Below are 22,581 nucleotides of genomic sequence, written 5' to 3' on the forward strand. Positions count from 1 at the left end.
AGCCCCCCCGGGGCTGGAGCCGCCACCCCGCAGCTGCTCTGGGTTTGTGTCCCGTCCCCCCCGAGATGTTCTCCTTCACTCCCCCCACCCCATATGGGCAGGTTTCTGCTGTGGGAAGAAGACCAGAAATTTTAGTCTTAATAGATGAAGCTTACAAAAAAACATCAAACCACCAAAAAAAGCCAAGTTTTCTCTGTTCTGGCTTGCTGAAGAAGAGCACCTGGGAGGTTTTTTTGGGATGGGAACTGGGAGCTTCTTCAGGGAAAGCAAGAAAACTTGGGCATTTGCCTTAAATATTAAGAAAAATAAGCAAACATATGGAATTAAAAGCACTCTGAGAACACGTTCCTTTCCAAGGACACTTCTTGCTGTTTCTTCTGCAAGCATTTTTAGGAGAAACCAGCTAGCTAGATAAGGCCTGTGTTATTTAATGAGGAAATAAGGAAACACAACAACTTAAAAACACCTTTCAATCTTTTATCAGCTTAGTGCCCAAGACATGTATTGTGTGCCACAGAATTCGTGAAGTTTGAAATTTCTTGGCTTTCAGACTTTGGTGTAAGAGATAAAACATCATTTTAGTGTTTTTCCCTTAGAATTAATGGGTGGCTTCAGAGAAATCAACAAGTTTCTTGCACTGAAATCACAGGAAACAGTTCACAGCCTCAAAAACCTGTTGAATGAAGATGAAAATAGAAAAAGAATGAAGAAAGCATCTTTGGGATATTTATGGAAGTGTACTAGAGAACCTGCTCATCAAATGTCTTTGAGTTATTATCTGAAAAAGATCACATGAACATGTAATTAGTGGCTCTGTCATAACACTGTATGGCCCCATGCATCAGAATTAAGGTTAAGTGGGGGACCTTACTCCAGTACTTCCAGACCTCCAGCCATCCCCTCCGTGGGATGAACGCTCCCACTGTGCTGTGCCATGCGGAGAGCGATGCCAGCTCATGGTCCCACCACCGTGGAGGGGAGATGATGTCCCGGCACCGCAGCGGGACAGTGCGGGCAGGGCTGGGAACCGCTCTGGGAGCGATGCAGCATGTGGGGCAGCACGGGCAGGGCTCCTCGGCACAGCGCCGGCAGGCAGAGTGGCACAGGATCCCTTGCCGGGGAGCTGATCATCTCGGCGTGCTTGCGGGAAGGAATCTTCTGTGCAGGAGGCACTCCTGGGAGCACCCCTTCCAGGACACATCTCCCATGTCCTCATTTCCTCCCCTCACCCTCGTAACACTACCTGGGCTACCAGCAGAGTACTTCAGGCGGTGAAGCCAGGGTGGTTAGCGGGGATATGTCTAACTGAAACAGCCCACCTCTAACACATCCCACAGAACCACCTGATTTGGACAACATAGCTATGCCCCCCAGTCCTGCTCCAGTGCTCATACTGGTGGCGTTCCCCTTCAGATGCTCTCTGCAGTCCTCTTGCTGGCAGGTAGGAGCCAGGAGATACCTGCTATCATTTATTCCCTCAGGAAGATGTCTGTGCCTGACTTCACTTAAGAGCAGAATACATGTAGGACCACGGAATACATGTAGGAGCCTAGAACGCCAAGACCAGCGCCTGTCTGCTGCCTGCTGGGCTCACAAAAGGACTGGACAATAAATCCAGACTGTGTCAGAGCAAAGTAAAGGAAGTATAGATCTTCAACACAAAGATGCCAACCTCCTCTCATGGTGACAGACTCCTGCTTTGAATACAGTGTGTTACAGCAGGTCATTGGAGACCACAGCCTCAGAAGCCATGAGACCATCCTCTGATGTGCAGACCCTCTCATCCACCATGGAGGAGAAGTTGGATACTTTATCCTCAAACCTGAAGCAAGGAGGACAGAGAAATACCTCTGCTGGGCCTCCTACAGCTACACCACCCACCCTGCAGTACAGCAAGGCCACAGACCCAGGGTCACCCATAAACACTAAGGCGCTTTCCCAGGGCATCTACACTCAACCCCTTGGTTTGATGACCCACTGCAGCCTTCTGGGGACACTGCCACTAGCCACTGGGCTTGGGCTTCCCATGGCCAGGCCTGTGCTGTTCAGTGCCTTATCACTTTTTCAGACAAATCATGCCACTCCTGCAGCTCTGGCTGATACAGAGGAGATGACCTGCACCAAAAGAAGGCTCAGGACTCACTGAAGAGTGAAGGTCTTCCCCCTGGTATGAGATGGTGGCCAGCAGCAGCAGCTTGGCCATCTGTTTCTGTGCCTTCTAAATCAAGGAGCAAAGCCAAGTGCAATACCCCAGCAGGGAGGTGGTTCTGCAGCACTAGTCGCTCAGCAAGGGGCAAGAACGGTGTCCTCACAACACCACACCTTATCCCCTGCCCCACGCTAGCATCCTCTCCTCCCACAGGCTCATGCCTCAGCGATACAGTGCTGCTGTGCAAAGTCACCATCTGACTTGGGCATCACACCTTTAGTGTGATGCCAAAGGAAAAACCAAGTGAGTTAGTGCTGGCAGTTACCCACTGGAGTCCTGGCATAGGCTGGAATACCATCATCCCTCAGGAGTATTGTGAGTGTGGACCACATCAAGTGGATTTGATTTCTGTCTGTGGTTCTGGTACAACCAGATGCTTCCTGAAGACGAGAAGCTGTCATGGATCTATATGATGGCTGGCAACCAGTCAGGAGCAACGCACTCAGCAGGTCGCCCCACAGGCTTGCATGCCGATTATGTGGCTGGCATGCCAGCGGGAGAGCCTGGCGAACCACTGAAGGCAGTGGCTGTCTACCCTCAAACCAGAATGTAGGCTCAGAAAAGAGTAGTTTGGACCAGCCTGTGGTGCAGGGCCTGAAATCAGTTGATTAGTTGTTGATCACATGGTCTGGAAGATACCAGTCCAGACGTGGTGAAGCGAGCTTGGTGTTGGGGCTCACGGGCAGCTCAGGAGGGCTCTCACTGTATGGTGGAGTATGAAGAGGGCAAGCATTGAACCAGCTTCAGCTGCTGTCAGACAAAGCTATGCCTTCTGCAACCACGGGATGCAATGGAGATCATGTAGAGGCTCCTTATGCTGGAAGGAATGGTGTATTGTAGAGGTCTGCATAGAGCTGATGAATGGCATGCTGGGTGGTGGGTGCTGTGGGTGCTGACAGGGTGCTGCAGCCTGGGATGCCCTCAGAGGCAATGCTGAGGGGCCAGAGGCTGGAGCTATAGGTGCAGCTGCAGCTCCCCAACCCCTTGCTTATCCCGTGTTCTGCAGTAACGCATTTCCCATGGCACTCATCTTTGCAGTTCCCTGAGAAGAAGCTCTTTGGAAAATACTACTTTTTAGATGAGCTGCTGGAAGAAAGAAATTGCATTTTCTCAGCTTGAGGAGGGCCTGTGTTTTCAAAACCTGCCTGCCTCTTGGTTCGCGGTGTCAGCAGCCACATGCTTCTACGTACACTGCTCCTCAACCTATTGCTGTGGGGGCAACCACAAGTGCCCTTCAGAAATAGCTGCCTGTGGGCTCCTGCATGTCCTGTCAGCTCTCTGCGCGGAAGGACGCCTCTGCCTTTGGCACCGGGCTGGCTTTGCAGGGGACTTGGCCTCCTCCAGTGCTGTCCCTTGGTCTCGGAGAAGCAGGGCAGCTGTGATGGCTGTAGGGGGGCCCAGGGCTGCTGGGGCCGAAGCCGGTGGCTGTGGCTTCTTACCCCAGGAAAGCCGGGATCCTCCTCACCCCCGGGACCTTCCCGGGGGAGCAGCGCAAGGATTTCGCACCGCCACGTGCGAGTCCCCGACTCCGGAGGCCAAGCGCTGCTTCCCACCGTCCTGCCGGGGGACCCCAGGGCGCTGGGAGGAGCGTGGCGCCCCGGGGCCCCGAGCCGACGGCGGGTGCCGGTGGCCGCAGCAGCGGCAGGCTCAGCCCCGCCGCCCGCCCGGGCATCAGCCCTCGCTTCCCCGGGAGCCGGGGGCTTGGCCTAGGCGGGGGAGGCAGGAGGCGGCCCTGGGGGCCGGCCGCGCCTGGAGCAGCCCCCGCCCCGTTCCTCCCCGCCCCGCTCTTATTCTGAAAGGAGCCTCCGAGCGCTGCCGGCCCCGCCGCCCTGCCCACCGCCTCTCCCCGCCTCTCGCCCGGCCCAGCCGGGATCCCTGCCCGCGGGCCGACCCGGTCCGAGCCACCCCGACCCGGGCTATCCCGGCCCATCGCATTTCACCCCGGTCCGGGCCAATCCCGGCCCATCGCATCGCACCACGGCCCGGTCCATCCTGGCCCAACACATCCCACACCGGCTCAGGCCATCCTGGCCCATCACATCCCATCCCGGCCTGGCACATCCTGACCCATAGCATCGTGTCCTCGCCAGGTCCATCCCAGCCCACTGCATGCTGGCCCGGTCCATCCCAGCCCATGGCACCCCATCCAGGCCAGGTCCATTCCAGTCCATCCCAGCCCATGGCACCCCATCCAGGCCAGGTCCATTCCAGTCCATCCCAGCCCATGGCACCCCATCCAGGCCAGGTCCATTCCAGTCCATCCCAGCCCATGGCATCCCATCCCCCCTGGCACATCCTGACCCATTGTATCCCATCCTGGCCAGGTCCATCCCAACCCATGGCGTCCCATCCTGGCCCGGTCCATGGCATCCCATCCCAGCCTGGCCCATCCCATCCCATCCCAGCTCTGAGGGGCCAAAGAAAGCATGCTGCTGCAGGGGGCTCGACTCGCTCAGGTCTCGGTTCTTTTTCAGCATGGGGCAGTTTGCCCTCAGGAGTGGGGTCCTGGTCAGGCAGCGCTCACTTCACCTTCTGGAAAACCTGGACACAGACCTCGTCTTCAACAGTCATATGCTGGGGAAAGGGGAGGCAAAAGAGGAGTTTAGGCTGGATCCCCCACTTCTCTCCCTCCTCAGCTGCTGCCACTGCAGCCCTGCCTGCCCTCCCTGTGCTTGCCAGAGTCACGCAGGTGAGATGCTGCTGTGTGGTCTTCCTGAACCCCCCAAAGCCCCAGTGGGCCAGGTAGCACAGATGGGCCAGGCAGCAGAGATTGGGCCAGGTGGCACGGATGGGCCAGGCGGCAGGGCACACGGACGGGCTGTTGCCTTTGTCAAGCTGCGTTAACTTTTAAACCCTGGAGGTGGATGTTTGTGTGCAGCAGTGGCTGCCCCGCGGAGACGGGGCTGAAGTCTGAGAGGAGCTGGCAGGAAGCTGCGTGGCTGGCTTAGATCCCACAGCACTCACCCTGTCTGTGTCCCCCACCCACTGCAACTGGGATTTTAGCAAGCTGCGTCCTCACCAGATGCAGCTTGTCCCCCTCCAGCCAGTGCCTCCAGCCTCGGTTTCTCTTCTCTCCTAGCTGCTCACACACCAGCTGATCCCCCTCCCAGGAGACAGTTGTCTGAAAAAAAGGAGGAGAAGGGAAGACGTTGTCCCAAGGCAAGTGTGTCAGGGCAGTACAGCTTTCCAGCCATGACACTCTTTTTCTCAGACACATTTTCAGAGGCAGCCCCTGATCTGGTGTTGCTTTGGTGGCTGCTTGGAACTGATGCTCTGTGGGGAGTGAATGACCCTCCGGTTTCCAAGTGCAACAGAGTACTGCCCTGCCACTCGGCTCCGCAGGGCTTTGCTCAGAGGACAGCACCCCTGGGCCCCAGAGCGCTGGGGTTCTGCCCGGCTGGCACCCACCCGTGCTGCCGTGGTTTACCCAGAACCTGCTCCTGGGCCTGCAGGGGCATGCCAGCTCCCAGCCAGCATCTCAGCTCTTTGGGAAACAAAAGTTGAGCAAGTTCTTGTGCACACACACACATGCGCGCGCACACACACACACACACACGTTCCCCAAGGGCACTGCATGGACTCCTCACCTGGCACTTGCGTCCATCCACAGGTCCCAGGTCTTCCTCAAACTGGACTCCCAGGTCAAAATCCATAACGTAGTCCCGCAGGGAGGTGATCGTGCGGATGACCATGTGATTTCCAGTATGGATGATCTCTTTATCGGGCTTCAGGAGGCAAACCACCTTTCGCAGGACCACATTGATATCTGGAGGGGGAGGGGAAGACCTATGGGTGACCGGCCCCCCCCCCCCCCCAGCAGCACCCCCGCAGAGCCCCTCCACTCTTTCAGCCAGGGACCCCCAGCCGTGACCCCTCTGCCCCCTCCCGCTGCACAAAGGCGGTGGTCGCGGGCAGAAGGGGGGGGAGCTCTCAACCCCTTTCTGGTGTTTTTAGAGGCGCAAGAGGGGAGGAAGGAGGGGGCGAGGCGGGTGGGTTACCTAGAGCGCGCAGGTAGTTGTCCATGTTCTCCTGGGAGACGAAGCGGTAGTAGCCGGTGAGGTTGGGGGGCATCCCGGGGGGCACGGCCGGGCGGGCAGCGCAGGGCACGGAGAGGGGCCGGGCAGCGCGTGCGGGCCGGGCCGGGCGGGGCGGGGGGGGCTGCGGAGGGCTGCGGGGCCGCCCCGCTCCCGGGCCCCCGCTGCCGTAAAAGTCCCCGCGCCGGGGGGCGCGGAAAAGGCCGGGACTGCCCCCGCTGTCCGCATCGCCAGCTCGGCGGGGGGGGGGGGCCGGGAGCGGCAGGTCCCCGCCTCACCCTCCGCCCTCCTCGGGGGCTGCCGGGGTTAAACCCCGGGCTGCGGGCCCACCGTAAACCTGCCCCTCCTGCCCCCGCGGCGCCGCGGCTGCGGGCTTCCACCCAGCTGTGCCCCGGCCCGCGCTGCCCCCGGCCCGGCCGCCCCGTCCAGGGCACACGACGCGGGCGGCAGCTCCGCTCTGCCGAGCCCGGGCCGGGCGGGGGGCGGGTGCGATCCGCACCCCCTTCACCGCTACCCCCCCGATCGCTTCACCCCCGGCCCCGGCTGGCCCCTCCCTTCCCTCTCGAAGCCCCCAGGCCCAGCACGGCCAGGCGCCCCCAGCCCTCGGCCCGCTCCCTGCCCTGGCCGGGTTGCAGTGAGAGGGAAAACAGCGGCTGCACCGCGCCGTCCCGCTCCGCAGCGCTCCGCACCGTCCCGCATCACAGCACACCGCTCCGCGCCGCACCCCTGCACCCCCTCGCCCCGCCCTGCCCTGCAGCACACTGCACCTCAGCCCCGCACGGCCCGGCACCCCCGCCCCGCCCTGCACCCCCGCTCCGCAGCTCCGTCCCATCGCCTGGCCCCGCCCCGCCCCACCCAACCCTCTCCCCCGGCTCCGCCCCTCCCGGCCCCGCCCCGCGCCCCCCCCCCGCCGCACCTGGCGCGGCGGCCCCTCCCATTGGCTGCCGACCCCCGCGGCCCCCGCCGCGCCCGTGACGTCATGCTGCAGTGGCGGGGCGGGGCCGGGCCGGGCGCGGGCGGGTGCGGGCCGGGTGCGGGAGCGGGGCCGCGGGCCGGGCTGCAACCCGCTGCCGCCATGGGCGCCCCTCGGCCCCGCGCCGCCGTCCTGCTCCCTCTGCTCTGCCTCTGCGCCGCGCTGCCCGGCGGCGCCTCCAACAAAGGTGAGCGGCGAGCACGGCCCGGCACGGCGAGGCCCCGGGGCGGGGGGCTGAGGCGCGGTCTGCCCGCGGCGCTCCGCTCTGCCCCCCGCCCGCTGCTGCCGGGCACCCCGCGTCCCCGCCGGCTCCGGATTTTTCCGCCTCTTCGGGCTTCCGCATCCCACCGCATCTCACCCTGTCCCGCCGCATCCCACCGCATCCCACAGCACCCCACCCTGCCCCATCCCGCCGCATCCCGCTCCACCCCACTGCATCCCGCTGCGTCCCACCCCATCTCACCGCATCCCACCCTGCCCCATCCCACCGCATCCCATCCCACCCCACCGCACCCTGCCATGTCCCACCCTGTCCCACCGCATCCCACCCTGCCCCATCCCATCCCACCCCATCCCACCCCATCCCATCCCATTTCATCTCCCTACTTTCTCCCTTGGTCTCCTGCAGCTGCTTTTCCTCCATTCCTCCTTCTCCTCCTAGCATTCCCCTCGTGTTTCCCCTTTCCCACCCGCTCGCCTTGCTTTTGTTTCTGTCGCCGTGGTGTGGATCCAGCTTTCCCTCCCTTGCGTGTGCACAGAGAATGTGTTGCTTCTCCAGCCACCTCCAACACACGTCCCCCACCTCCATCTTCCAATTCCTGCTCATCCATCCACAATCTGTCAATAGGAATTACGCCGTTATGCAGTAACAATGCAGGTTGCTTATATAAAACAGTATTTTATGTGCTAAATACGTAAACCCCCCCCAACCCTAACGCTACAGTTGTGACGCCCTGAATGCAGATGTTCTCTGAAGCCGCAGGGCGATGGGCAGAGCTGGTTTCCAGGCCTATGGCTGTAGAGGCAGGTGTGAGAAATTCATCTGAGGGGAGTCAGTGCGTCAATAACCCAGCAGCGTGGGAGAAAGTGAGAAGATCCAGGAGGCTGGGGTCAGTGGGAATGCGGCACCTTGGGGTGCTCACCAGGCTGCAGGGTGGGCACCGCGTTCTGCGGTGCTGGCGTTGGCAGGGGCGTTCATTTGTGTCACTCTGGTGCTGGGGCCCTGTGGCAAGGTGAGGCCCCTTGTGCTCTGGATTTTCTCTCTCTGTGAATTTACACCCTGAAACCTCTACCCACCTTTGGCAAATTATTTCAAATTGATGGGAGCTTTCTCGAAGCTGGCAGGAGTCTGTATTCTAAAAATATTCCCCAAATGTTTTTCTGATCTCTAGGAACTCATTTCCCGAGAGATCGGGTTGGTTATTCCCAAGTTGCAGGTGGATGCAGCGAAGGATTTCTCCCTTTGCCACCAGCTTGTTACCCCAGCAACAGGGCACACCGGGCGTCTGTAGCTGTGGGCCCCCACCTCGGGGATGCACGGACCAGAGCCATTGCAGAGCGGAATCTGGTGGGGGCCGTGGAGGACTGGGGTGAAACATGGGCACATGCACACAGGGAGGATTCCACCTGCATACTGAGCAGCACGGATGTTCCTCTGGATTCCCTGCGCAATGCTCTATAATCCCAATCGATAGGATGAGGGAGAAATGCCACCCCACGCTCCTTGCCACTACGCCAGGCTGGGTCTACCCACTCTGCCCTGGTGCATCCCCGCTCTGTCCTGCCGCCCTGCCCGCTGGTCCCCTACCCAGCTCCAGCCGCACCCCCGTCCCCATTTGCAGGAGTGCTTGTGGTAAGGGACGCAGTCCCTTTGGGGTCAACGCATCATACCATGCCAGTATCTTCAGAGCATACTGTGCTGCAGAAGAATTTGCATACTGGGAGTAGTGCCCTTGAGGGGAGGGCTGCATCTCCTGCTCCCCATCAGCCCAAGCCATCTCTGCTCAGAGCATTGCTTGGTCGTAATAAATCTTGGTCTCCAGGGGGCTGGAGAGTGGGGGATTATCTGGGAATAGGGGTTGTAACTAGGCCATGTAATATAATCTCTGAGGCTCATTTGGCAGGGAGTGGGCATGGGGGAGGGGTTTTTAATTTGTAATGATTTTTATTCTCTCCCCCCTCTTCTCCTCTCCCCTTCCCCCCCAACCCCCACCCCTTTATTTCTCCCTTTCCCTGCCCCGGAGCCTGTGCGATAAAGATTAATTTGCTATTTCTGGGCCTGTGACATTTTTCAGAGCCTCCTGCTGGCTGCTGCCTTCATGCCAAGCCTGGCTGGGCTCCAGCCCACGGGATTAGCAAGGAGGGGCCAAAGGAATATGGTACTCGCCATGGAGTGGGGAAGGAAGGAGCAAGGGGGCTCTCAGAGCAGGTTGTTATAGGCGTAGGATGCCAGGCTGCAAGTGTACCTGAGTGCATGCGTGTGGTCCCTGGGCCTCAGTCCAGAGGGTACAAGGTGTAAGTGATCATGGCTGTGTGCAAGTCTTGCCCCCCCCGGGGACACCCCAAGGGAAGGTGTATCCTGGAACTTCTAATTATGGCTTCAATGAGCTAAAGGATTTAGTGTTTGCAACGTGTTTCCAGAATCAGGCTACTTCTGCCTCTTGATTTCATTATATTTTTTTTAACTGCTCCAGCTTTCCTGGGCACTCAGGTGCCTCTCCACATATGTCTAGTAAGATGAGGAGTAATATGTAATGAGGAGGCCAGAAGGAACACATTGTTTCTGATGAGATCTCCTGAAAGCCATGTAGAGTGGAACTAAAGAAAGATAACTTCTTCCTAGCCTATTGTAGACTTACTTTCAGCAAAGGTGGGGAGGTGTGGTTGTTACCTGCCACTGGTTGATATTCTGGTCTTTTTCTACTGAATCTGTCACTGATGGCTAATACATTCCTGTGCTCCATGCCTTACCCGAAACCCACCTCAGCAAACAAGCACAAACCCTGGATCGAAGCTGAGTATCAGGGCATTGTCATGGAGAACGACAACACAGTCCTGCTCAACCCACCGCTCTTTGCACTGGACAAGGACGCACCGCTGCGCTACGCAGGTAGGTGGGCAGCAGCCCTGCAAGGCTGGGGGGCAGGGGGGGCCTTCTGAAGAGGCAGAGGCAGGGACATGTTCACCTCTGTGCTGGGTTCCAGCTCTCTCCAGGAAACGATCCCCTCCGAAGCTTGCTCCAGAGGAGTTCCCCAGCCAAGTCTAGAGGTGGTTTGGGCACAGCTTGATTTAGGATGCTGTGAGCCGTTTCCCTCAGGGAGAGAAACTGAGGGTGGGGCCAGCTACTTTTTGACGCAGTTCTGCTGTTTCCAAAGATCACATGCACAGCTCTGTGTGTCTGTGAGCGCCAGAGAAAGCTGGTAGGGCACGCTGTGTTGGCAGGGCCGCATCTCCTCGCAGTAAGCACAACGCCCTGTAACCATGGAAGAGGCTTTGTGAGGGTTGTATTCCTGGTGCTGGCTTAGGCCGTGCTTGGAGCTTCCTCATTGCCTCTTCCCTCGGCCCTGGGAGAGGAAACGTGGTCCCTGTGAGCTGAACTTTGGGATTCAGGCCTGCCGCTCCACGTGCTGCGCACATCCTGCCCGGGGGGGGGTGCTGAGGCACCGCGCATCCCCGTGCTCTGGCTGCCTGCAGTGTGTGGCCTCCTGCCTCCCCGGGGCATGCAGAGGAGAAGTAAGGTGCTCCCTCAGCGCTGTGCCCGTGTGGCACGAGTAAACCACCTCGAGCCTTGCCACCTCTGTCTCTCGGTGCTGGTCGGGGCTCCTGGCTGTGGGAGCGGTCCCCAGCAGAGGGCAATCCGGACCACTGATGGCACTGGGAGGTGGCCGGAGGGACCCCTGGGAGCCACAGCCTGCTGGAAACGGTGGCACTGGGGGCAAAAGGGGAACGTCAGCCTGGGAGGAAGAAAATATGGGAGAGGGAAGCCAGGGGGCACAAGGCACAGTCCTCAGGTCTTTTCTTTCTCCCCTTTCTCTCTGCCTTCGTGGGTGCCAGGTGAAATCTGTGGCTTCAGGATCCATGGGGCAGGGGTGCCTTTTGAAGCCGTGATCCTGGACAAAGCTACAGGTGAGGGGCTGATCCGGGCCAAGGAGCCAGTGGACTGTGAAGCACACAAGGAGCACACGTTCACCATCCAGGCTTATGACTGTGGAGAGGGACCTGATGGAGCAAATACCAAGAAATCACACAAGTAAGTCCCTGTGGTCATTGCCGCATGATATAAAATGCGATCTGACACAGAAACACAAACAAAAATTGCTGTGGAAACGCTTCCTTCAGCCAGAAGTATTTTTCCCTAGCCTTGATACTGTAACTCAACATGTTAATAAAACCCAAAGAGAAACGTTCACTGACTGAGTCATAGGAGTGACTGCACTGGAGAGGAGGGCTGGTTGGCAGCTGTGTCTAAGGACTGTTGCTGCATACGGGCAGGAGATCCGGATTACTTTATCATTTCTTTTGCTCTTCCTCTGGGGTGGGAAACCATTGCCCACATCCCTGCATGCCAGCATTGCTGCATTGAAACCCAAGGTTTCTTTCCTTGTCCTTGCTTTTGATGGCTGAAAATCAGGCTGGTGCACTTTGGGGGAGTGACTTACACTGACATTTAGGTGGTGTAATGGCCCCTTATCAGCTGAGCAGTTCTTACTGATGACTTTCTGCATCAGGGCCACAGTGCACGTTCGAGTAAACGATGTGAACGAGTTTGCTCCTGTCTTTGTGGAAAAGCTGTATCGAGTGGCAGTGACTGAGGGAAAGCTGTACGACCGCATCTTGCGTGTGGAGGCCATTGATGGAGACTGCTCGCCACAGTACAGCCAGATCTGCTACTATGAGATTCTCACCCCCAACATTCCCTTTCTGATTGACAATGATGGTAAGAAGCATGTCACCCCCCGGCTCCTGCTCTGCTCCCTCTCCGCCAGTCCCATTTGCTGGCAGAGCTGTGCTATATGAATTTTCTAGCACTGCTGACCTCTCTCTGCTGGTGCAGAGATGCAGCAGCCATTTTGTGGGATGCTGTAGCTTGTTACAGAGCGGCAATGTGGGGGCATGACTCAACCCCTTCTTGGTTGTTTTTGTAGTGGATCAAAAATAAGTGATTTCTAGATGGAACATCTTTGAGGAAACTGTCTTTCCTCTCCCTTGATGTCTTTGCTTTGCTAACTAGGGAACATCGAGAACACAGAGAAGCTGCAGTACAGTGGGGATCATCTCTACAAATTCACAGTGACAGCCTATGACTGTGGAAAGAAGCGAGCTTCTGATGATGCAGAAGTGGAAATCCAGGTGAAACCCACCTGCAAGCCCAGCTGGCAGGGTATGACACCTCCAAACACAGCTAGGTCTTCCCTTTGCTTTTGCTGAACTGCTGCTCGGTCCTCCTCATGGCGAACGTTTGTATATAAACGTACAGATCTGTATGTCCATCTATATGGTTCAGTTCTGGCACCAGCCCATCAGTCCCATCTGAGGGGATGCAGCAGGCATCTATCTAAGTCTGTTGCAAAGTCACTGAAAGACAAACACTGGAAAATTATTCCTTGGATTACTGTGAACTACTATGTATTTGATAAGGCTCATAGGACTATATTCAACGTAGATTGTTATTGGGGCTGCTCATCTTGAGAATATTTGGCTTTTCCAGTGGTGTTGTACGCCTACAGGTTCACCTGTAGAATGAAGGGGAAATCCACACAACTAAATGTCTGCTCTGCCTGATAAGAGGGGTTGACAATCCAAGGAGTGATGCTCCACTGCTGCTAGCTGTAGAAAATGAGAATTTGGACTTGGTGCTTCTAGGAAATCTTCCGTTGCACTGATGCCAGCTGCGTAATGTTGTCTTGTCAGTGTGGAAAGGGCCAAAAATCTCTGTTTCTGGGCTAGTCCATGGATGCCACTTGTGTGTGTGCCAAATGTTCTGGCCTTGGGTCCTTGGCAGGACCTAGCCCCTCTCTTTGGCTCTTCTTCATTAGGCTGGAACAAGAGGATTGAGTACACACCGGGTGCAGGCAGCCTCGCACTGTTCCCCAGCATTCACCTGGAGACCTGCGACGAGCCCCTCTGGAACATCCAGGCCACGGTGGAGCTGCAGACCAACCATGTGGCCAAGGGCTGCGACCGGGATAACTACTCTGAGAAGTCACTACGCAAACTCTGTGGTGAATTGGTTCTTTCCTGGGCTGAGGGCAGCTGTGGCACAGCTAAACCATGCCTCTAGGCACCCTTCCCCTGGAGGGGTTCCCAGAGGTAGCTAAGGGATTCACACAGCAGGGGTGCTAGGGGACCTGTTCCTTGCATCTGCTGTGGTCAGCAGGGCTGGGAGGGCACCTGGCTCATGTGCTGCATTGAGGGGCAGTGAGCACCCTGCCTGTGCTCCCTGTGCCTTCCTTGCTGGGAAAGCAGAGGTTTCTGTGCATTGCCCCAGCCCACAGTCTATGGGACTTCTCTAGCACAGACGGAAAAGTCACCAACCTTCTCCAGACAGAAGGGCTGTAGGCAACTCGTCCTCTCCCTGGGCTCTGGGGTGTCACAATGAGCCCTCCAGCACCCTCTTGGTCTGTTCTCCAGTTCTCAGTTCCCTATTCTCCTGTTCTGCTGACATTCCTGATGTCTTCCCTTCTTGGTAGGTGCTGCCTCGGGAGAGATTGACCTGCTGCCCGTGCCTGGCCCCATGGCGAACTGGACCGCGCGGCTCTCGGTGCACTACAGCCAGGACAGCAGCCTCATCTACTGGTTTAACGGCAGCCAGGCTGCCCAAGTGCCCATGGTGAATGGGCCCAATGCCCACGAGGGGCTGAGTGACCACTTCACCCTGTCTTTGTGGATGAAGCACGCCGTGGTGCCCAGCAAAGGCAGGCGGGAAGAGGAGACAGTGATCTGCAGCACAGTGCAGAGCGGTGAGATGCTTTTCCCGGAGTGATGCTTCTGCCCACTGCCTCTGACTTGTTAGAGGGGGTTGTCCCTGCAGGGGGAGATCTCTGGTGTCCCACGGCAGGACCTGGGCAGGGGTCCCTCCTTAGGAACACAGCTTTGGGTGTCACTTCTGGGAGCGGCCAAGCCGCTGGAGCCTGCGGGGCAAGCACCAGGCGTGCAGGCTAGCCCATGCTTCTGGGCTCTGGCTCCGAGGTGCAGGGGTGCGGTGCATGGCCCCTCTGGGCTGTGGTGGGTGACCCCTGTGCTTGCCCTCGGCAGAGGATGGCTACTCGCATTACTCTCTGACTGTGCACGGCTGCCGGATTGCTTTCCTCTACTGGCCACTGCTGGAAAGTGCGAGGCCTGTGAAATTCCTCTGGAAGCTCGAGCAGGTGAGGAAAGCGTCTGTCTCCTCCTGTGTCCCTTCTCTTTCTGCCCTTGGCTGACCCCTTTGGCTGCTGCCTGCCGCAGGTCTGCGATGATGAATGGCACCACTATGCCCTCAACCTGGAGTTCCCCACCGTCACGCTCTACGTGGATGGCGTCTCCTATGACCCTGCCCTCATCCACGACAATGGCCTCATCCACCCACCACGGCAGGAGCCCTCACTCATGATCGGAGCCTGCTGGAGCGGTGAGTGCCTGCACCCTCACCCACACGGGAAACGGAGGCATGGAGGGAGAGCCAGAAGAGGTGAAAGAACCACCACCCAATACTGAACAGTGCAAACTGCACTGCAGCCCTCTTGCCTTCTTGGCACTGATGCCAGCATGGCTCCTTCCTTCCTCGCACACCAAGCCAGCAGGCCATGGAAGCGATAGCTCAGGGACAAGCGGCACTGGCAGCTTCGTGCCCACAGCAGTAGAACATGCGATGGACGCTGCCATAGCAGGCAGTGTCAGTGCAGTTGAAACTCTGCACCTCGTTCAGGTGTTGGTGTTTCTGTCAGCGCTTTTCACTAGAAAGCAGGCGGTACTGTTTGTGCTGCCGGGTGTACCAAAGGGGATTTCTGTGTCTTGAAGGTCCATATGAAGAAATCACAAATCCTTCTGTAGAGGAATTGGGTTGGAGGACAAAGATCAAGTTAGGAGTGTAGTTAAGCCACTACCAGATTAAAACCTGTTCTGTGGAGATGTAAATCCTCATTTCCCTGGTCTTTCAGTTCTCCTGCAAGACTGAAGCAGGACAGAACTAGAAGAATCTGCCTGTCGCTTGCCTTCGCTCCAGCAGAATTTTCTAGCAAGATCAGATCTTTACTGTTGTACTGCTTCTTCCAGGTCAGGGACCCTTCCACAGCTCTGTGCTCTCGACTGGCCTTTTGCAACCAACAAATGTTAACCAGCATGGGACACCTTTGTGAAACCGTCAGTTTCAAAGGGGTGTTGAGAACGTGGCTTGTTGTGAACATGGGTAGGAGCATGTTCCATAAATGGAAATCAATTAATTCCCCAAACAGCTATCATTGGGAAAGGAGGAGCAAACAGCCCAACTACACTTTCTCCCTTGTAGCAGTTATTCATCCTGGAGTCTCACCACCCCCTCCACGGGGGCACTCGGCCCTCTTTCATGTGTGATGGGCTGGCTTTAGGGCTGAAGGGTGCACTGCTGGGCACATGAGCCCAGACCTGATCTTTCGGACTGGCCAAGGCAGGCACTTGTACAGGCACTTGCCTGACCCTGTAACTACCCCTTCCCAATGCCTTACTGCTCATCTGAATGCTCTCCTTTTGCAGAGGAGAAAAACAAAGAGAAAATCAAAGGAAGCGAGAACTCTACTGATGCTGTACAAGGTAGGGAGAAGAGAGAAGACGATTCTCTTCCCCTCTTCATTGTGCATGACTATCACTTCTTGCATGGTGCCTTCCTCGTGCAGCTCCCCCGCTCCCGTCCTGCCACCTCCCCCCATCTTGGGAGGAAAGCCCTTATGTGGGAGATTGGTCCTTGGCACCTTGATATCTGTGGAGCATGAGAAGGCTGATAGGAGGACTACAGCCTGCTTTGAGAGATGGAGTCTGCTTTTTGTGTGGAGAAACAGTCCTCATGCCTGATCATTAAAGTTGGTCTCTGAAGAACACAATAGCCATTAGAGACATCAGGAGATGTCACCTCATCCCTGACTGTCTATGGAACATACAGTTTCTTTTAAAAGCCCTCACAGGAAGCAGAGTAAGAAGGGGACAAGAAATTGTTTCCATCTGGCATTCAGCAGTTTTGCAGAAACTTCTCTACGCTACCCACTGTTCACTGCCCTAGTCTTCCCATTGGTCTGTCCTTCTCACCTTCCCCCATCTAGAATCCAACAAATTGTCATCTTTTTACTTCAGCATCCCCCGTCTTCTTGTCTTTGCTTTTCCATGTCCTGTGCACCCTTCTGTCTCTTTCTGTGTCCTTTAACATCTGTACGTCCCTCACACTGTTGCTTTTGTCGTCTTTGTCTTTTCCATGTCTACTTTTCCTGCCCCATGCACCCCTCTGCTTCCCTCTACCTCCCGTAACATCTGTGTGTCCCTCACACTGTTGCTTTTATTGGTTTTGCACTCTTCCTCGCTGTGTCTCTCACACCCTCCACCTCCCATGTTTCCCTCAGGAGATCCTCTGTCGATACACCACTACTTCCATGGTTACTTGGCTGGCTTCACTGTGCGCCCTGGTAGCTTGGAGAGCCGGGAGGTTATTGAATGCCTGTATGCCTGCCGTGAGGGGCTTGATTACAGTGACTTCGACAGTCTGGGCAAAGGGATGAAGGTATGCCCATCTGCCCAGCTTGCATGGGTCTCCTCCACTCTCCTCCCCAGCCTTGCTTCCCAGGACTTTGCCTGCTCCCCCACCTTGGACAACTCCCCACCTTTCTCCTTTGCATCTCTGTTAGCCTGAACTCTTGACATTTGCCAAGGAGTCCTGAGTATTTTCTTCTCTTCCACCTCTAGGTTCATGTGAACCCCTCTCAGTCCCTGCTCACCTTGGAGGGTGACGATGTGGAAACCTTCAACCACGCAATCCAGCATGTGGCCTACATGAATTCACTGCGCTTTGCTACCCCTGGGGTCCGGCCACTCAGGCTCACCACTACCGTCAAGTAAGTGGACAAAGTAGCACCTCTGGCCAAGTGTAGCCAGCAGGTTGCCTCTCTTTTGAATGGAATTGCACTCCTTCACCTTCTATTTTAATTCTAGTGGATGGTCTCGAAATGGGTTGAAGTCTTGCTGAAAACATCACATCCCGTACCCAGATAACGCTGGGTCCTGGTGTCTGTGCGGGTGGCAGAACTTCCACCTTCCCACCTGCTGTTCCAGGCACGTGGGCTGGCTTTCTCTGTGATGTGTGGATGTGACCAAGCTACCTGAAAGCTGATGATGTCATTCCTACCACTGTCTTTGTAGGGAAGGCATTCCTTCCCTGTCTCGCACAGCAGGTTATAGGGAAGCTTTAGGAAGACTACCAGAGAAAGGCTATTCTCTTTGCTGGCAGTAACGGGCAGGAGGTGTTCTTTCATGGTGTTGCTGGTGGAAGCTTGGGCCAACTGATGCTTTCTACTGCTCTCCTTCAGGTGTTTCAGTGAAGAGTCCTGTGTCTCCATTCCTGATGTGGAAGGTTATGTTGTGGTGCTACAGCCGGATGCCCCCCAGATCCTATTGAGTGGCAACACCCACTTTGCTCATCCTGCATCAGACTTTGAGGCTCCAGATGGGGTCCCCCTGTTCCCCAACCTCCAGATCACCTGCTCTGTTTCTCACCAGGTGGAGGCCAAGAAGGATGAGAACTGGCACAGTACTGGTGAGTGGAGCACAGGGTGAGGTGTGAGAGACAAACTGGAAGGACCTACACAAGCTGCTGTCCTGCAGAGGAAGTAGAGCCCCTTGTTACACCTAAAATAGAGAGTTTAAAAATATAGTAGCACGGCACATTGTCTATCAATATGTAGGCTAATCAGTTCTTATCCCTTTCTGCTCCTCCCTGTATTTTTTCTATCTACCGGGTTCCTTTGCCTCATTCTCTCCTCCTTTCCCAGGCTGCTTATTCCTAATCCCTTTCACATTTTACCTACATTTCCCTTTATTGAATTCAGCACGGGCTGGATGTCCTGCCTGCTACCCTCTCCACTCTTGCACTTACTCAGTCTCCTCCTGCTTCTTGCTCTCCTGCTTTCCTCATTTGTTGCATCCTCCCGTCTCCTCCTGCATCACTTATTCCCATGAATTCTCCAGTCAGTTTCCTCACACCCTATAATATCTTGTCCCTCCGTTTTTCTCCATCATTCTCAGACTATTTCCCTGCACTTTGTGCTTTACATGTCCTTTCAATTCTTTCATCTCTCCTCTGGTAATGGATTTTTTTGCTCAGTTTTCTGTTTAGCAGCTTTGCCTTTCCTCCTGTGATGGTTACGTTGATGTTAGCCCTGCTGAAAGCAGGTAGCCGTTGAATGTGGTTGCCATTTTAAAGAAGGTACGATCTCAGCCGTGGTAACTAGCAGTCCCGAGACAGGGGAAATCTTTCAAAAGCACTCAGGGTCTGGGAACGTGTGATAGGATTGTTCCTAATTTGCACATTGTCACTGTCAACAGAGTCCTTACAGCCAAGATGTGTTATCATGAACCAGTCTGATAATATGTTGTTCCAAAATAAAGTGACTTTATTATGTGCATAAATAATGTCGTTAGAACCAGCGAACTCCTCCAACAAGTAATTAGGCTGACAGCAATTTTACTCAAGGTCAGTGCTAGCCAGAGAAAAGTCATTAGGTATGATGTGAACATTTTTAAGTAAGTGGGTACCACTCTGAGTAACTCCTGCCTTCACTGATGGCTGGCTGGCTTTCTGGCCCTGTTTTCTTCCTGCTTGCGCCCCAGTGACAGACACCCGAATGTCGGATGAGATTGTGCACAACCTGGACGGCTGCGAGATCTCGCTGGTAGGAGATGACTTGGACCCAGAGAGGGAGTATCTGCTGCTGGATGGGGCTCTGCTGCAGCAGCGGGGCCTGGAGCTTGCGAACACCTCTGCCTACCTGGCCATCACTGGTATGTCCCTCCTGGCCACAGCTGACCATGCCAGCGGCCCCTCCGGCAGCGCTGGGAGAAGCACGTAGCCCGATGTTAGTGATGCATTGGTGTACTTTGCGAGCCTCTGCGATGTAACCGTCTGTCAAATTCCTGGCTTTGGGAAGTCCCATGCCATTTTCTTGGGGACAGGGCTGCTCGTCCAGCACATGGTGCTAGGGCATGGTGTCCGAGCCCTCACCCAGGCTTGTGTCACCCCTCCTGACTTACTCCCTGGGGTCTGGTGGTCTTGGGTGCCAGCGGCAGTTTACAGGACACAACTGGGGAACGGCACGTCCCACAGGTTGTGGACCGGTACAACGCTATTGTCCTCTCCAGAATTTAACAGGGCTGTTGCTCTTAATCCTTCCTTCCCTTCGCCTTGTTTAGCAATGCAAGCAGGGATTTCATCAGGCCCTTTGCAGCCAGCTCCATTTCTGCTCCCTTCCTAAAATTAATGAACCCAACATTGCCTTGGATTCCTCTGTAGCTCCTGGTTGCTATGAGGTTACGATGCCAGATGACTCTGGAGCAGGAGCTTCCTCACCCCACACCAACTCTCTCTTCTTGTCTCAGGCGTGGAGAGCATTGCAGTTTATGAGGAAATACTACGCCAAGTCTCGTACCACGTCAGCCATGGTGCTGCTCTTTATGAAAGGAAGTTTCACCTGTCCTGCACTGAGATGAACGGACGCTACTCCAGCAATGAGTTTACTGTTGAGGTACAAGAGCAATGCATGCACATATGTGTACTTGTGCATGCATGGAGAGGACATGGTGGACGGGAACATGCACTGTGTGGAGTGTACCATGAACACAGGGCTGAGTCTCTCTTTGTCTGGTCTTTCTGCAGGTGAATGTCCTCCACAACATGAACCGAGCTGCTCACCCTAACCATATTCTGAGTTCCCAGCAGTTCATGCACCAAGGCCACCATTTACCCCCGGAGTTATCTGGGCACAGTTTGGCAAGCACCCGTAATAACCCAAGTACGTGACACTATCTTTTGAGTTTATTCCTTTAGGTCAGGGTGCCAATTTTCTGATATCCTGGTGGAACCCACAGCAGAGGATTCCTTTCAGGCTCCCTGTACCCATGTTATTGAGTTCTCATCCTACTGCCCTGTCCCACTCGCCATTAGCAAACGACCTGCACTCTTGTGTCAAATTGTGTTTTAGAGCTTGGTACAACAATCCTTCTCTTTTGGTGTGTTGCTTTCTTGATGTAGAAGCAGTCTGAAATCTACACCTGAGAAGGTCTAAAAATAACAACCGTAAGCTGGTACGGTTTCATCCTGCACCTTGCAAAGGTGCTATGCAGGCTTGGGTAACATAATTTCAGAAAGAAGCTTCAAGAGCAGGAGAGAAACAAGAGAAACAAGACTGCCACCATCTTTAAAGAAAAAAGAAAAAAAAGAGATGGGACTGGGTGGTGGTCAGCAAGGCAGATAAATGTAGGGGACGGCACCACACAGACAAAAGGAGGATTCTTGCCCCTGAAACAGAGGAGAGAGAAGCCTGAAAACTAGAGCTGAGCCTTGTTGGTCTGTGCTGGCAGCCCTGTGCCACAAGCATCGCGGGGCCGGCCGGCATGTGCTGGGCCAGCACCAGCCCAGCCTTTGCCTCTCCAGCCCTGCCCCATTGTGTAGGAGGAGGAAGAGCTGCCCCTGTGGCCCCCAGCAGCCCCAGCCGAACCCACGGGGGGCCTGGGTTGGTTCTGCAGGGAAGGGGGGTGTCTGGAGAGGTGAGGCTCAGCCTGCAGGCCTAGAGCAAAGGGGGGGGAGTTGCGTAGGGGTCTTGGATGAATCTCAAGTTTTTTCCTGTGGAGAAACCAGGCTTTGACCATGGCATTAAGTAGATGGCCACCATAGCCCTCACCTCTGCCCCTGCTCAGACTTCTTTTGGCTCCCTTCTTTCTCTAGTGCTTGCACAGGAATCACACCCTCAAAAAGCATCCAAGTGCCCTTAGGGGCTCGCCCCAGCATGTTTCTCCCTCCTGTGCAGCGTATATCGGTGAGCTCTGTAGATAAAAGACGTGCAGTCTACAGGCCAGGATGGCACCAGAGGACACCCGAATGTAGGCATCTTGGAAAACCATGCAGGCCTCAAGCGAAGATGCAGCAGCTGAAGGCGGGAACTGCCTGTGCTCAGGGGAGCAGGAAAGTCAGGATATGTTCCTGCCTAGACCAGAAACTCCAGGCTCCACCCAGGAACCCCAGCTCCTGGTCAGGTTGGAAATGCATGTTACTGTGACAGACTCTAACCATGTCTTCTCATTTTCTTTCTCCAAAGTGGTCCCCAGTGCTGCCACTGTCATCATTGTGGTGTGTGTGGGTTTTCTGGCACTCATGGTGATCCTTGGCATCCTGCGCATCCATTCCCTCCACCGGCGGGGAGCAGGGCAAGAGGTTCCTGGGGCTGCCGAAGTTGGGCACATGAGCACTGGAGGCAAAGAGAGCGACATGTTCTGGGACGACTCAGCCCTCACCATCATAGTCAACCCCATGGAGGTGAGGAGCAGCCACTGTGTCTGGGGCTGGGCTGGCAGCTAGGTGGCCAGATCCTTCCCCTTACCCCATGTCTCACCACCCCAGTCCTACCAGAGCTGCCAGGAGAGAGCAGCAGAAAGCAGCGAAGGCAGAGCTAGCAAGGGCACGGAGGATGAAGATGACAGCACCGACTCGGAGACACCCGACTCCCCAGACAGCAATGACATGGATGACCGACACATCGGCAAAAGCGATGGCTCTCACCGCTACTAGGAGCTTTAAAACACCAGTCCAAGGGATCCCCCAGAAACATGGCTGGAAGGAAGAGGTGTCTAACTTCTTCCTTCCCCCACCGTGTACACATGCGCTCCTCCCTCAATCATCATTTCTGCCTCCCATGTTCCTTCGTCTTCTGCCATTCCCATTGTGGACCTCCCCCACATTATTGACCCCCCCATCTGGCTCTCTAGAAACATGTGTTAGGGCACTTGCACATGACAGTGGCACAGGTCAAACTGCGATGAGGAAGGAGGGGCTTGGAAAGAACAGGAATTTGGATGGAGGAGCCAGCCATAGGGCTCAGAGTGGGGTCTCACAACCCTCCCCAGATATTATATATATATATTGTATATTTTTTCAATGTTGTCGTTTGAGGTTTATTCTTGTTTCATGCAAAAAAACCCCGAACCCAAACCACTGCAGCTTGTGTCGCTTTGTAAAATTGTTGATACTCCTAAACTAAATGAATGAAGGTAAGAAGGATGAGGAAACAAAGTGGATTTTAAAATAAATGGATTTCAAATAAAATGTTCAGGGCTTCTGCAGTTTTTCACTACAAGCAGGGAAAGAAAAAGGCAGCAGAGCC

General features: G+C 55.6%; 2 protein-coding genes across 4 annotated transcripts; one reads left to right on the forward strand and one right to left on the reverse strand.

Moving 5' to 3' along the window:
• Positions 1-4,652: 4,652 nt before the first annotated feature.
• Positions 4,653-6,361, reverse strand: RBP5 (retinol binding protein 5). Of its 2 annotated transcripts, none has more exons than XM_037387804.1 (4): positions 6,208-6,361; positions 5,797-5,975; positions 5,174-5,330; positions 4,653-4,783 (listed from the first exon to the last, which is right to left on the reverse strand). In XM_037387804.1, exons 1-4 carry the CDS (start codon positions 6,278-6,280, stop codon positions 4,770-4,772), a joined length of 423 nt encoding a protein of 140 aa, XP_037243701.1. In that variant the 5' UTR covers positions 6,281-6,361; the 3' UTR covers positions 4,653-4,769. The 2 variants fall into 2 exon arrangements, with proteins under 2 accessions (XP_037243701.1, XP_037243702.1); XM_037387805.1 differs by having other exon boundaries at positions 5,229-5,330; positions 6,208-6,358.
• An 864-nt stretch (positions 6,362-7,225) lies between these two features.
• On the forward strand, positions 7,226-22,523 carry CLSTN3 (calsyntenin 3). Of its 2 annotated transcripts, XM_037387744.1 has the most exons (18): positions 7,226-7,403; positions 10,203-10,325; positions 11,270-11,465; positions 11,944-12,152; positions 12,447-12,596; positions 13,252-13,437; positions 13,906-14,175; positions 14,471-14,583; positions 14,663-14,825; positions 15,926-15,982; positions 16,780-16,937; positions 17,120-17,268; positions 17,740-17,966; positions 19,040-19,210; positions 19,805-19,950; positions 20,082-20,217; positions 21,520-21,737; positions 21,822-22,523. In XM_037387744.1, the coding sequence occupies exons 1-18, from the start codon at positions 7,319-7,321 to the stop codon at positions 21,987-21,989; spliced, it is 2,925 nt and encodes a 974-aa protein (XP_037243641.1). In that variant the 5' UTR covers positions 7,226-7,318; the 3' UTR covers positions 21,990-22,523. The 2 variants fall into 2 exon arrangements, with proteins under 2 accessions (XP_037243641.1, XP_037243642.1); XM_037387745.1 differs by lacking the exon at positions 15,926-15,982.
• The last annotated feature ends 58 nt before the right edge of the window (positions 22,524-22,581 follow it).

Source organism: Falco rusticolus, chromosome 5 (genome assembly GCF_015220075.1).
Source record: "Falco rusticolus isolate bFalRus1 chromosome 5, bFalRus1.pri, whole genome shotgun sequence".
NCBI lineage: Eukaryota > Metazoa > Chordata > Aves > Falconiformes > Falconidae > Falco > Falco rusticolus.

Excerpts from the sequence above, each read along its gene's own strand:
- RBP5 (XM_037387804.1), bottom strand. The coding sequence starts at position 6,280 with ATGCCCCCCAACCTCACCGGCTACTACCGCTTCGTCTCCCAGGAGAAC. Across the intron at positions 5,976-6,207 it reads CAACTACCTGCGCGCTCTAG|ATATCAATGTGGTCCTGCGA; the intron begins GTAACCCACCCG and ends CTCCCCCTCCAG. Across the intron at positions 5,331-5,796 it reads TGGATGGACGCAAGTGCCAG|ACAACTGTCTCCTGGGAGGG; the intron begins GTGAGGAGTCCA and ends CCTTTTTTTCAG.
- CLSTN3 (XM_037387744.1), top strand. The coding sequence starts at position 7,319 with ATGGGCGCCCCTCGGCCCCGCGCCGCCGTCCTGCTCCCTCTGCTCTGC. Across the intron at positions 14,826-15,925 it reads GATCGGAGCCTGCTGGAGCG|AGGAGAAAAACAAAGAGAAA; the intron begins GTGAGTGCCTGC and ends CTCCTTTTGCAG. Across the intron at positions 19,951-20,081 it reads GCAATGAGTTTACTGTTGAG|GTGAATGTCCTCCACAACAT; the intron begins GTACAAGAGCAA and ends GTCTTTCTGCAG.